The sequence below is a fragment of the Stegostoma tigrinum genome, chromosome 42 (assembly GCF_030684315.1).
Source record: "Stegostoma tigrinum isolate sSteTig4 chromosome 42, sSteTig4.hap1, whole genome shotgun sequence".
Lineage (NCBI taxonomy): Eukaryota > Metazoa > Chordata > Chondrichthyes > Orectolobiformes > Stegostomatidae > Stegostoma > Stegostoma tigrinum.
In genome coordinates this window covers 7,464,684-7,477,302 of record NC_081395.1, presented here as the reverse complement: position 1 = coordinate 7,477,302, position 12,619 = coordinate 7,464,684, and the positions used below count along the sequence as shown (strand labels likewise).

General features: G+C 48.3%; 1 protein-coding gene across 2 annotated transcripts in view; it reads left to right on the top strand.

Moving 5' to 3' along the window:
- LOC125449306 (copper chaperone for superoxide dismutase-like) overlaps nucleotides 1–12,619 on the top strand; it is a 21,421-nt gene extending 8,802 nt beyond the window's left edge. For both annotated transcript variants that reach the window (XM_048524997.2, XM_048524998.2), the window contains exons 5-8: nucleotides 6,730–6,790; nucleotides 7,720–7,794; nucleotides 11,376–11,479; nucleotides 12,275–12,619. In XM_048524997.2, the coding sequence (XP_048380954.1) occupies nucleotides 6,730–6,790; nucleotides 7,720–7,794; nucleotides 11,376–11,479; nucleotides 12,275–12,428 (394 nt within the window). In that variant the 3' untranslated portion in view covers nucleotides 12,429–12,619. The remainder of the gene's footprint in view (nucleotides 1–6,729; nucleotides 6,791–7,719; nucleotides 7,795–11,375; nucleotides 11,480–12,274) is intronic.

The window sequence follows — 12,619 nt, the reverse complement described above, 5'->3', positions numbered from 1 at the left end:
GACCCCATTCAGATCCTCAGCCTGGGCACTTGGTACTGCCAGCCTATTTGACCATGGTGTGAATCGCAACCAGACCCCTTTCCTTCTCAGGATGTGGGTATTGCTGGCATGACCTAATGTGTTCCCCGTTCCCTAGCAGCGCCTTGCTAGGGTGATTCTATGTTAAGCTGCATCCAGGCTGGTTAGCATTTATTAACTATTCAGTCTTGCGTAGTCATAGAGTCGTACAACAGGGAAACAATCCCTTCGGCCCAACCAGTCCATGCTGAACATAATCCCAAACTAAGCTAGTCCCACCTGCCTGCTCCTGGCCCTTATCCCTCCAAACCTTTCCCTGTTCATGTATCTATCCAAATGTCTTTTAAATGCTCTAACTGTACCCACACCCACCACTTCGTCTGGAAGATCATTCCACACGCAAACCACCCATTGTGTTTTTATAAAAAACTAATTGCCCCTATGTCTTTTTTTTAGACTCTCTCTCCTCTCACCTTAAAAACGTGCCCTTAGCCTTGAAATCCCTCATCCTCGAGAAAAGATACCTACCATTAACCCATCATGATTTTCTAAACTTCTGTAAGGTCACCTCTCAACCTCCTACTCTCCAGTGAAAAATGTCCCAGCCTATCCGGTCTTATAACTCAAACCTTCCATACCTGGCAACATCCTGGTAAATCTCTTCTGAACCCTGCCCAGTTTAATAATATCTTTCCTATAACTGGACGTATCTGTACACTCCTGTACAACCTCAACATGACATCCCAACTCCTATACTCAAAGGTCTGAGCAATGAAGGCAAGTGTACGAACTCGTTCTCCAGTTATGTCAGTTTTATTTTTAAGTTAATTCACAGTATGTGGATGATGCTGGCTAAGCCAGCGTTGGCCATGCCTAATTGTTAAGAGTTACTCAATTTACTGTGGGTCTGGAGTTACATATAGGCTAGATGAGGCACATGAGCCAGATGGATTTTTCACAGCAGTTGGTAATGGTTTCATGATAGGCTTTAGATACTTAATTCCAGTAATCGTCTTTGATACTGAATTCACTTTCCACATCTGCCTCCCCTTTGGGGGAGATCAATGTTGTCAATTTCATCTTTGTTGACATAATAGGTGGCATGACCAATCTGATGTTAAAAGGTCGGAAATCACGCAACACCAGGCTACAGTCCGAGTTAACAAGGTGTGGAGCTGGATGAACACAGCAGGCCAAGCAGGAAAGCTGATGCTTTGGGCCTAGACCCTCCAACAGGTTTATTTGAAAGTTCAAGCTTTCGGTATCTTCCTCCTTTCGGGTATTAGTGAGAGAGGTAGTATCAGACACAGAATTTATAAGTCCAAGATCAAAGGGTCATGCCACTGTCGAGGATGTACTAAACAAACTTAAGAAGCTGTTCAATATTTAATCAGTAAGAAGGCTGTAATTGATTAATATGTATGTGTATTCTGAGTTCTTTTGAAGTCGTTGTCCTGAGAGAACATTGTCTGACCTAAAACATCACCTCATCTTTATGCTGATAAAACCTTTAGTTCTCTCAAGACAGTGGCTTCAAAGAAATTTGGGGATTTACAAATACATATTAATTTAAAACCTGATAGCTGATTAAAGATTAAAGAGCGTCTTAGGTTTGTTTAGTGCATCCCAATAGTAAATCTCCGATCTCTTCTGTGTCTGATATCACCCCTCTCACGAATGCCCGAAGGAGGAGGAAGACTCCGAAAGCTTGTGTTTTCAAATAAACCTCTTGGGCTATGACCTGGTGAAGTGTGATTTCTGACCTTGTTCACTCCAGTCAGACACCGGGCTCCTCCCATCGCTTGTTAATGGAGCAAATTACAAGTGCTGCCCACTGGGTGCAGTGCAGCACTAAGTGAAACAGGGGAACAGCAAAGAGAGAGGGAAGGGGTTACATTCAAATGGAGTTGGTGGGCGAAATAGTAATGCACTGCAGCTCCCATTCCAGGCTTGACCCAGTTAATTAATCTCCGTCATTTGATAGTTTGCTTGCAATATTAATGCGCCCCCCCACCCCCCACAACTCCTGTTTAAATTCCTGGAAATTGGAGTCGCAAGTAGACAAGGTGGTGAAGAAGGCGTTCGGTACACTTGCCTTTATTGGTCAGTGCCTTGATTAGAGGAGTTGGGAGGGTCATGTTGTGGCTGTGCAGGACGTTGGTTAGGGCCACTTTGGAATCCTGCATTCAATTCTGGTTTCCTGGCCAAAGGAATGCTGGTGTGAAACCTGAAAGTGTTCCAAAAAGATTTATGAGGATGTTGCCAGGGTTGGCGGGTTTGAGCTACAGGGAGAGGCTGATAGGCTGGGACTATTTTCCCTGGAGCATCAGAGGCTGAGGGGTGATCTTATAGAGGTTTATAAAATCGTGAGGGGGGCATGCAGGGGGTGAAATAGCTAAGATCTTTACCCCACCTGCTTCTTAAGGTGGCATCAAACATACCTCCCTCTGAAATTTTCCACCAGGCAACATACAGTCTAGAGATCAATTGGTTTGTATTCTCAGGAGTATGTCGCTAAAAGAGCGATGAGGATCTTCAAAGTGACTTTTGCTTTCAGCCAGGAAATCTACTGTGACATCTTGATACCCAAGTTGTTCTTCAAAATCCTAAGCCTCTAGGGAAGCCCTTTTTCTCAGACTGTATATCAGTCTGCAACATTTTAAAGCTCCTTGCTAATGGGAGACTCAGTACAGCTGTTCTGGTATCCTCCTGTATGATTTACGCATATTATTATTGTCACTGATTCACTTTTATAAGTTTAGAGTAATCATTGTTCTCTACAGTGCTCTCTTTAGTGAAGCCTTTAGCTATGAGATGATGAATAGGCAAAGTTATAGAACATAGAACATAGAACAGTACAGCACAGAACAGGCCCTTCAGCCCACAATGTTGTGCCGACCATTGATCCTCATGTATGCACCCTCAAATTTCTGTGACCATACGCATGTCCAGCAGTCTCTTAAATGACCCCAATGACCTTGCATCCACAACTGCTGCTGGCAACGCATTCCATGCTCTCACAACTCTCTGTGTAAAGAACCGGCCTCTGACATCCCCTCTATACTTTCCACCAACCAGCTTAAAACTATGACCCCTCGTGCTAGCCATTTCTGCCCTGGGAAATAGTCTCTGGCTATCAACTCTATCTATGCCTCTCATTATCTTGTATACCTCAATGAGGTCCCCTCTCCTCCTCCTTTTCTCCAATGAAAAGAGACCGAGCTCAGTCAACCTCTCTTCATAAGATAAGCCCTCCAGTCCATACAACAGCCCTCTATACTGTCAACAACACCTCCGACCTTTGTGTCGTCTGCAAACTTGCTGACCCATCCTTCAATCCCCTCATCCAAGTCATTAATAAAAATTACAAACAGTAGAGGCCCAAGGACGGAGCCCTGTGGACCCCCACTCACCACTGACTTCCAGGCAGAATATTTATTTTCCTGTTTTCCCTTGAAATCCCACCTCCTGATAAGAGTCAGGAAACACCCTTCAGTCTAACTAGTCCGTGCCGACCATGTTCCTGAACTAAACTAGTCCCACTTGCGTGCGTTTGGCCCTTTCCTATTCACGTACTTATCCAAATGTCGTCTAAAACTACCAACACCCACACCCACCACTTCCTCTGGACATTCATTCCACATACGAACCACTCACTTGTGTAAAAAATATATATAGGCCCTCACGTCCTTTTTAAATCTTTCTTCTTCAACTTAAAAAAAAACCTTGGTTTTGTCCCCAGGGCAAAGACCTTTGCTTGTCACCTTATCTATATTCCTCATGATTTTATACATCTCCATAAGGTCATCCCTCAATCTCCTACGCCCCACTGACACAAGTCCTATCTCTCCTTGTAACTCAAACCCCACCATTCCCATCAACATCCTGGGTAAATCTCTTCCAAACCCCCTCCAGGTTAATAATATCCTTCCTGTAAAAGGCAGCCATAGCTGGACACAGTATTCCAGAAGAGACCTCTTATACAAAGAACAAAGAAACCTACAGCACAGGAACAGGCCCTTTGGCCCTCCAAGCCTGCGCCGATCAAGATCCTCGGTCTAACCTGTCATCTCTTTTCTAACGGTCGGGTCCATTTGCTCCCTGCCCATCCATGTACCTGTCCAGATATATCTTAAAAGACGCTAACGTGTCTGCGTCTACCACCTCCACTGGCAACGCGTTCCAGGCACCGACCACCCTCTGTGTAAAGAACTTTCCACGCATTTCTCCCTTAAACTTTCCTCCTCTCACTTTGAACTCATGACCCCTAGTAATTGAGTCCCCACTCTGGGGGAAAAAGCTTTTTGCTATCCACCCTGTCTATACCCCTCATGATTTTGTAGACCTCAATCAGGTCCCCCCTCAATCTCTCTCTTTCTAATGAAAATAATCCTAATCTACTCAACCTCTCTTCATAGCTAGCACCCTCCATACCAGGCAACATCCTGGTGAACCTCCTCTGCACCCTCTCCAAAGCATCCACATCCTTTTGGTAATGTGGCAACCAGAACTGTACACAGTACTCCAAATGTGGCCGAACCAAAGTCCTATACAACTGCAACATGACCTGCCAACTCTTGTACTCAATACCCCGTCCAATGAAGGAAAGCATGTCGTATGCCTTCTTGACCACCCTATTGACCTGCGTTGTCACCTTCAGGGGAAAAATAGACCTGAACACCCAGATCTCTCTGTTCATCAATTTTCCCCAGGACTTTTCCATTTACTGTATAGTTTGCCCTTGAATTTGATCGTCCAAAATGCATCACCTAGCATTTGCCCGGATTGAACCCCAACCTCAACATATTGTCCCAACTCCTCTTTAACTATCCTGTCTGTTTGTGATACACACTTCATAGGTCTGTCTGTTCTACAACACTACCCAGGATCCTATTTCAGATAACCAGGTGTAGCTGGATGAACACAGCAGGCCAAGCAGCATCAGAGGAGCAGGAAAGCTGACGTTTCGGGTCTACTTTTTTAAATTGTGTACATCCTGCCCTTGTTTTGCCAAAATGCAATACCTTGTATTTATCCAAATGAAACTCCATTTGCACTCCTCAGCCCGTTGAGCCAATTGGTTAAGATATCTTTGTTATCTCAGATAACCTCCTTCCCTGTCCACTATAGCACCAATCTCGGTGTCATCCACAAACCTCTGAACCATGCTTTCCACATTCTTATCTAAATCCTTTATCTAAATGGTTAACAAAAGTGGACCCAGCTCCAATCCCTTTGGAACACCTCTGCTCACAGGCCTCCAGCCCAAAGAAAACACTCCAGAACAGGACATAGTACTGCAGAAGAGACCTCACCAATACCATGTACCACCTCGACATAGAGTCCAAATTCCTATACTCAGTATGCTTAGCACCCAGTACTTAATATGTTAATTGGAACCTGCATTGTAAATCCACCAACATCCAAAAAACAGTCACCTCGTTGTGTTCTGTGTCCGATGGGAATGAACGTGTTCCCACTTTATTCCAGCCCGTCTGACGTTCTTTTCAAAAAGCATAATTGTTTCTGAAAGTCTGAAACCCAGTTAAAATGAGCTTTTCCTTGCCAACAATGTAGCAGTCTGCCGGTTCCCAGGCGAGCTCTTAATTGGAAATCTCCAAACAGAATTATTTACAATCGTCGCTAAGATTCTATTCTTTATTCTTCAGAGTAGCCGTCCTATATCTGAATTTTATCTAAATCTGGCCAGGTTTCATTAGTGTTTAATAAATTTGGAGCGCAGATTTCAGTAGAATTTGTTACAGCTTCCACCCTGTCCAGCTCTTCAGCCTTTGAATAGGAGAAGATATGTTGGTGGTACATCTTCCTTCCTGGTTAAGACTGAACCCACGTCTAACAATGTGGGAATGTTGGACGCTTCAGTCTCCTGAACAAGACCTATGACTGGAAACAAAACCTGCTGGAGATCAGGCAGCATCCATAGAGAGAGAACGAGCTAACATTTCGAGTCTAGATGACTCTTCAACATAGCTGACATTGTGAAGTGTGGATGGAGCAGAATTTATATAGTAGTGGGGCTTGAGGTCAGAGTGTTGGGGGAGAGAGGATGTTAATGGTTCGGATTAAGTGATGGGAATGTGAGCATACTAGAACAATGTGTCTAACTGCCAGATTGGAAAGAACAGACAGTCCCCACTGTGGGTACAGAAGGTAACAGAATGTAACAAGCAAAAGTGAAGGAACGTGTTCGCAATTTGAAGCTGTTGAACTCCATATTGAGCCCGGGAGTTTGCAAAGTTTGAAGATGAGATGTTGTTCCTCCAGTTTGCGCTGTGACTCACTGGAACACTCGCTGAGGACAGACACACGGGCATGCGAGCAGGACGCTGTGTTAAAATAATCGGCTACAGGAAGTTCAGGGTCATGCTTGTGCACACAGACCAGGGGGTGTTCTGCAAAGTGGTCTCCCACGCTGTGTTTGGTTTCTCCAAATGTACAGGAGGCCACATGGGGTACAGCGCATGCAATACACAAGATTGGAGGAGGTCCAAGTGAAATGTTGCTTCACCTGGAAAGACTGTTTAGGCCCTTTGGGGGTGAGCAGGGAGGAGGCGAGGGGGCAGGAATTACATCTTCTGCGGTTACGTGGGAAGGGGTGGTGATGGGGGAGGGGGGGGTTCCTCCAGACTGGGATGTGTGAGTGTTTCACTGAGGTGCAGTGATTAAAGCCCACGTGTGGTTCTTTTACAGCTGTGGTGACCATTTCAACCCAGGAAAGAACAGGCATGGAGGGCCGGAGGATGTAGACCGGGTAAGTGAGGGTTGTGCCTACCCAGGGTGGGGCAGTGAGGGTGACTTGCGCAGCGCGTCAGAGGGCTGTGTCAAGCATGTCTGTGCCTCTGGAGAGACAGCAAGCCAGACTGTGTTCCCCTGAGCCTGCAGGCTGCGAATTATTCAGGCACTTCTCTGATCAGAGGGATAGGGCATCTGGAGGAGGCTGATATGAGAATCCGATACACTCCACTTCAGCTCATGTTTGAGGTGTGTATTGATCCGTATTGGCAGACCTGACCTGGCAGTGTTTATTGTGATGGTGTCGAGGATACTTTACCCTTCAGTTTAAAAGGGCAGAGGAAGCTTTACCCTGTATCTGGCTACACCCTGCCTTCCCACTTCCCCTGCTGTTCCTGGCCAGGAATTTTGGCGGACCGTGTGGAAGGAACTTACTTTACTCTGTATTTGACCCCGTGCTATCCCTGTCCTGAGCATGTTTGAAGGGGGACAATGCAGGGGGAGCTTTACTCTGTATCTAACCCTGTGCTGTCCCTGTCCTGATCATGTTTGATGGGGGACAGTGTAGAGAGAGCGTTATGCAATGTCTAACCCCATGCTGCCCCTTTTCTGGGAGTGCTTGATGGGCACGGTGTCGTGGAAGCTTTACTCCGTGTCTATCCCTGTTCTGGGTGTGTTTGAAGTTTCTGGTCCTCCTCACTGTGCTAGACCCGAACCCCAACCCCACCATGGTCCCTGTCTACCCAGACCGTCTGATTCGGGATCATTATTTATTTTTCTCCACAGCTTTGGGTGTTCCCTCAACCCCAGGCTGAAACCTTGTGTTGACCACCCCCACCACACTCTTCCTTATTGGCTACCACCGCCCACCCGTACCCCCTCCCCCATCTCCCAGGGGCTTTGCTGGCCCTGTCTAATTACTGACCGGCGCTTCCCTCTTTCTCGCAGCATGTTGGTGACCTGGGAAACATCGTGAGTGAGGACGGGCGGGCAACGTTCCGAATGGAGAACAACCAGATCAAGGTGAGGACAGACCGCGGGGCGGGGGGGGGTGGGGTTTGGGTGGCCTGGCGACGCGGTGTCGGCCTCTGGCGATGGGACGTGTGACCCAAAAACCACGGGTGGCTCGCCAGTGCCAAGGGAGCGTGGCACCGTCAGAGGCCCTGGCAAAGCGTTAAACAGAAGCGTGCCATTTGAGGGCCCACCCTGAGCAAATTGGCCAAATTTACAGCAGCGACTGCGCTCCCCTACAAACCCCCTTCTCACCTCTCGTTGGGCACAGATGTAAAAGCAAAGTTTTGCAGCTGCTGGAATTCCGCAATAAAAGTGGAATTTGTTCCCCAAATTAAGAGTGTAACGATAGTATCACTGGGCCATCATCTCCCCGACTGCAGACACACAGTGATGTGAGTGACTCTTAATTAGAGATGGGTACTAAATTTTGCCCCCAACTAGCAACATCCCACGACAAAATTTTAAAAAAAAGACAAAATTCTGAAGGGGCTTGATGGGAGACATACTGAGAGAATATTTCCTCCTATCCAGGGGACCTGGAAAGCCAGACACAGAAGCTGACCAGATATTCTAAATTAATCTGGCCCTATTTGCCCCCTCTCCCTCTAAACCCTTCCTATCCATGTACCCATCCAGGTGCCTTTTAAGTGTTGTAACTGTACCTGCCTCCACCACTTCCTCTGGCAGCTCGTTCCATACACGCACCACCCTCTGTGTGAAAAAGTTACCCCTCAGATCCCTTTTAAATCTTTCCCCTCTCACCTTAAACCTACACCCCTCTAGTTTGGACTTCTCTACCCTTGTCTATTCACCCTATCCATGCCCCTCGTGATTTTGTAAACCCGTATAAGGTCACCCCTCGGCCTCTGATGCTCCAGGGAAGATAGCCCCAGCCTGTTAAACCTTTCCAATAGCTCAAGCCCCAGCAGCATTCTTGTAAATACTTAAGATACCAAGACCTGTAGATAAAGGAGTCAGAAGTAACACAGCGTGGAGCTGGAGAAATACAACAGGTCAGGCGGCATCAGAGGAGCAGGAAAGCTGACGTTTTGGGTTGGGGCCCTTCTTCAGAAATGGTTAGAGGTGTAGTGGACAGCGAAGGAGATTCCCTCAGAGTACAATCAGATTGGCCGAGGAGAAGTGACGGCTGGAGTTTAATCTAGATAAATGTGAGGCGCTGCATTTTGGTAAGGCAAATCAGGGCAGGACTTTTATCCACTTAATGGCAGGGTCCTGGAGGGTATTGCTGAACAAAGAGACCTAGGGGTGCAGGTTCATAGTTCCCTGAAAGTGGAGTCGCAGGTAGACCAGGCAGTGAAGAAGGCATTTGGTATGCTGACCTTTATTGGTCAGTGCTCTGAGTAAAGGAGTTGGGAGGGTCATGTTGCAGCTGTACAGGACATTGGTGAGGCTGCTTTTGGAATACTGCGTTCAATTCTGTTCTCCCTGCTGTCAGGAAGAGGTTGTGAAACTTCGACTGTCCCACTCCCCTGATGCCACCTGACCTTGCTGTGTTCCTCCGGCTCCACACTGTGTTATCTCGCCATTCGTGTAAATCTTCCCTGAATCCTTTCAAATTTCACAACCACTTTTTGACAGCAGGGAGAACAGAACTGAACGTGTAGTATTCCAAAAGCAGCCTCACCAATGTCCTGTACAGCTGCATCATGACCTCCCAACTCCTTTACTCAGCGCACTAACCAATAAAGGCCAGCGTACCAGACACCTTCCTCACCGCCCTGTCTACCTGTGACTCCACTTTCAGGGAACTATGAACCTGCACCCCTAGGTCTCTTTGTTTGGCAATACCCTCCAGGACCCTGCCATTAAGTGGATAAAAATCCTGCCCTGATTTGCCTTACCAAAATGCAGTGCCTCACATTTATTTAGATTAAACTCCAGCTGTCACTCCTCAGCCAATCTGATTGTACTCTGAGGGAATCTCCTTTGCTGTCCACTACACCTCCAACTTCAGTGTCATCTACAAACCGACCAACCATCCCTCCTGTATCCACTGCCAAATTGTTTACACAAATGATGGAAGAAACGGTGCAGACAGCACTGATCCTTGTGGCACACGGTTGGTCACAGGTCTTGGAAGGTCACCCCCCCCACCCACCCTCCCCAAGTACAAACCCAAAGAGGAAGGTCAACAGCATTTGCATCACAATTGTGGTCACAGTGTTGCAAACAGAAGCACGTTTTGCTTGGGACCGTTAGTAACGGTTAGTGATGGGCAGTGCAGAAACCGCCAAGACTCAGCGACTGAAATCTGGTTTGAGCGCAGCTTTTTGTGGGGGGCATCCCATTTAAACAAACGGGGAACTGGGAAATAATGCTTTTCTCACCAACCCTCCTGGCCTCGCAACTCTACCCACCAGCGCCCCCCAAGGCAGATCGCAGCCCAGTCCCAGGGACCATCGTCTTCCCTTGGCCGAATTCCTTTGCCTGCCCCAAATTGCCCCTCATTGAATTGGGTGGCATCAGAGGGCCAGACTGGAGTCACGTGGGGCCAACTCTGGGTTTTTCCAAAATGTTAAAAAAAATAGAAAGAGGTACAGATGCCAGATGAGCACGCAGCTATACACGTGCATGCAGAGGGAACGGAGATGAAGTGTGGATTGGATAGCTGTTCTGGGGAAAGCCTCCTCTCAGGCTCTAGGCCTGACACTAGGGGCCTGTTGGTGTTTTTTTCTATCTGGGTTTCGCTGCTCACGCTGACCTCTCCATCCACGCTCTGTTCCTTCCCAGCTCACGGCAGACAGCCGGGCATTTCCCCTTTGCTCGGGCACTTTTACAAACCTTCCGGCTTGCACATCGATGTTCAGTGGATTCACACCCGCACCCCGGGTCGAAACCTCAGCCTGCTGCTGGAACAAACAGCAGTGTAAACACTACACTTTTTAAAAAAATTATTATTAGATTCTCTACATTGTAGAAACAGGCCCTTTGTCCCTACAAGCCCACACCGCCCCTTGGAGCAAGCCATCCATCCCTATCCCCCTATAACCCACACACCCCTGAACACTACAGGCAATTTAGCACGGCCAGTCCACCTAGCCTGCACATCTTTGGACTGTGGGAGGAAACCAGATCACCCGGAGGAAACCCACGCAGACACAGAGAGAATGTGCAAACTCCACACAGACAGCTACCTGAGGCAGGAATCGCACCTGGCACTGTGAGGCTGCAGTGCTAACCACTGAGCCACCGTGCCACCCCCAATAGTTGGCACCTTTCTTTAAAAAGAAAGAAGTGGCAGCATTTCCTTTCGCGCGACGCTCGGTTTCGAAAATGTGTTTCAGTCCACGGTTCGGGGCGATAAACAAAAAGCTGCAAGTCTTATGGCCTGGCTGATTCCCAGCGTGTGATTTCTTAGTCGGGAATAATCCTGCTCCCCTTTTTCTTGCCTCGCTGAGCGAGAGGTTTGGGGCCCAGCTAAGAGATTGTGAGAGATTTGAGCAAAGGCACCTTGATGACTGGACCCCAGTAGCACAGGAATTGGGGGTTGAAGGGAACGGTGACTTTACCCAGCGTCTGTCACTGATTTTGTCTTTTCCCCCACCCCCACCCCCCCCGCCCCCACCAAGGTGTCCGACATCATTGGCCGGTCCGTGGTGGTCGACAGCAGCGAGGATGACTTAGGCAGAAGTGCCCATCCTCTGTCCAAGATCACGGGCAACTCGGGAGAACGGTAGGTGGGCAGTGCCTGGAAGGACATCCCCTTTTTTCGCTCCCTACCCACGGCACCTGGCATCAGCAGCCCTGGCTCAGAGAGGGCCCAACGTTAAAACTGAGACTTCTAGGGGTTTGGGGTTAGTGGAGGAGGGCATGATGTCAGGAAACACTTCCTCAATTTACTAAAATCTACAGAGTAGCAAGTTGGAAGGCAGTGTAGATGAAGCTTTACTCTCTCTCTAACCCTGTGCTGACCCTGCCCTGGGAGTGTTTGATGGGGGACAGTGTAGATGAAGCTTTACTCTCTCTCTAACCCTGTGCTGACCCTGCCCTGGGAGTGTTTGATGGGGGACAGTGTAGATGAAGCTTTACTCTCTCTCTAACCCCGTGCTGTCCCTGTCCTGGGAGTGTTTGATGGGGGACACAGTGTAGAGGAAGCTTTACTCTGTATCTAAACAGCAGTAACATTGCCCAGGGAATGTTGGAACATGCTGTGAAGAGAGATTTGCTGCTTATCTAAATGACAATGTAATTGTACTTGACTGTTTCATGCAGACAGTGCAAATGGAACTTTAGTTTCAGCTTAAGAGTCAAGGCATTCTTACTCTCAGGTTAAGAAGGTAAAGGGATCTTGACCCTCTTGTAATCCTATACAGCCCCTGTCCTGCGGCTGTCTAATGGGGCACAGAAGGAGGAGGCTTAACTCTTTCAGTTTAATGGGCTTTGCTCTGTGTATAAGCCCCATGCTGCCCGTGCCCTGCTTCCCCTGGTTTGTTGCCCCATTTCCCTCACCGACTGCTGTCCTGTCTAGTTTGGCCTGTGGAATTATCGCTCGTTCGGCTGGACTCTTCCAAAATCCCAAAAGGATCTGCTCGTGCGACGGCGTGACCCTGTGGGAGGAGCGGGATCGACCAATCGCAGGGACGGGTCGCAAGTCCCAGGATCCACCTGCAGCTAACCTATGAACCAGGTCTATCCTGGTTTCTTCCAACCAAATTCCCCCCACTCCACCCCACTCCTACCCCACCAATTTCCCCCCCTTCCCCAATCCCACTTTCCTCCACGCACACACACCCCCGCACACGCACACACACACACACACCCCGGCGCGCGCACGCACACACACCCCGGCGCGCGCGCGCACACGCACCCCGGC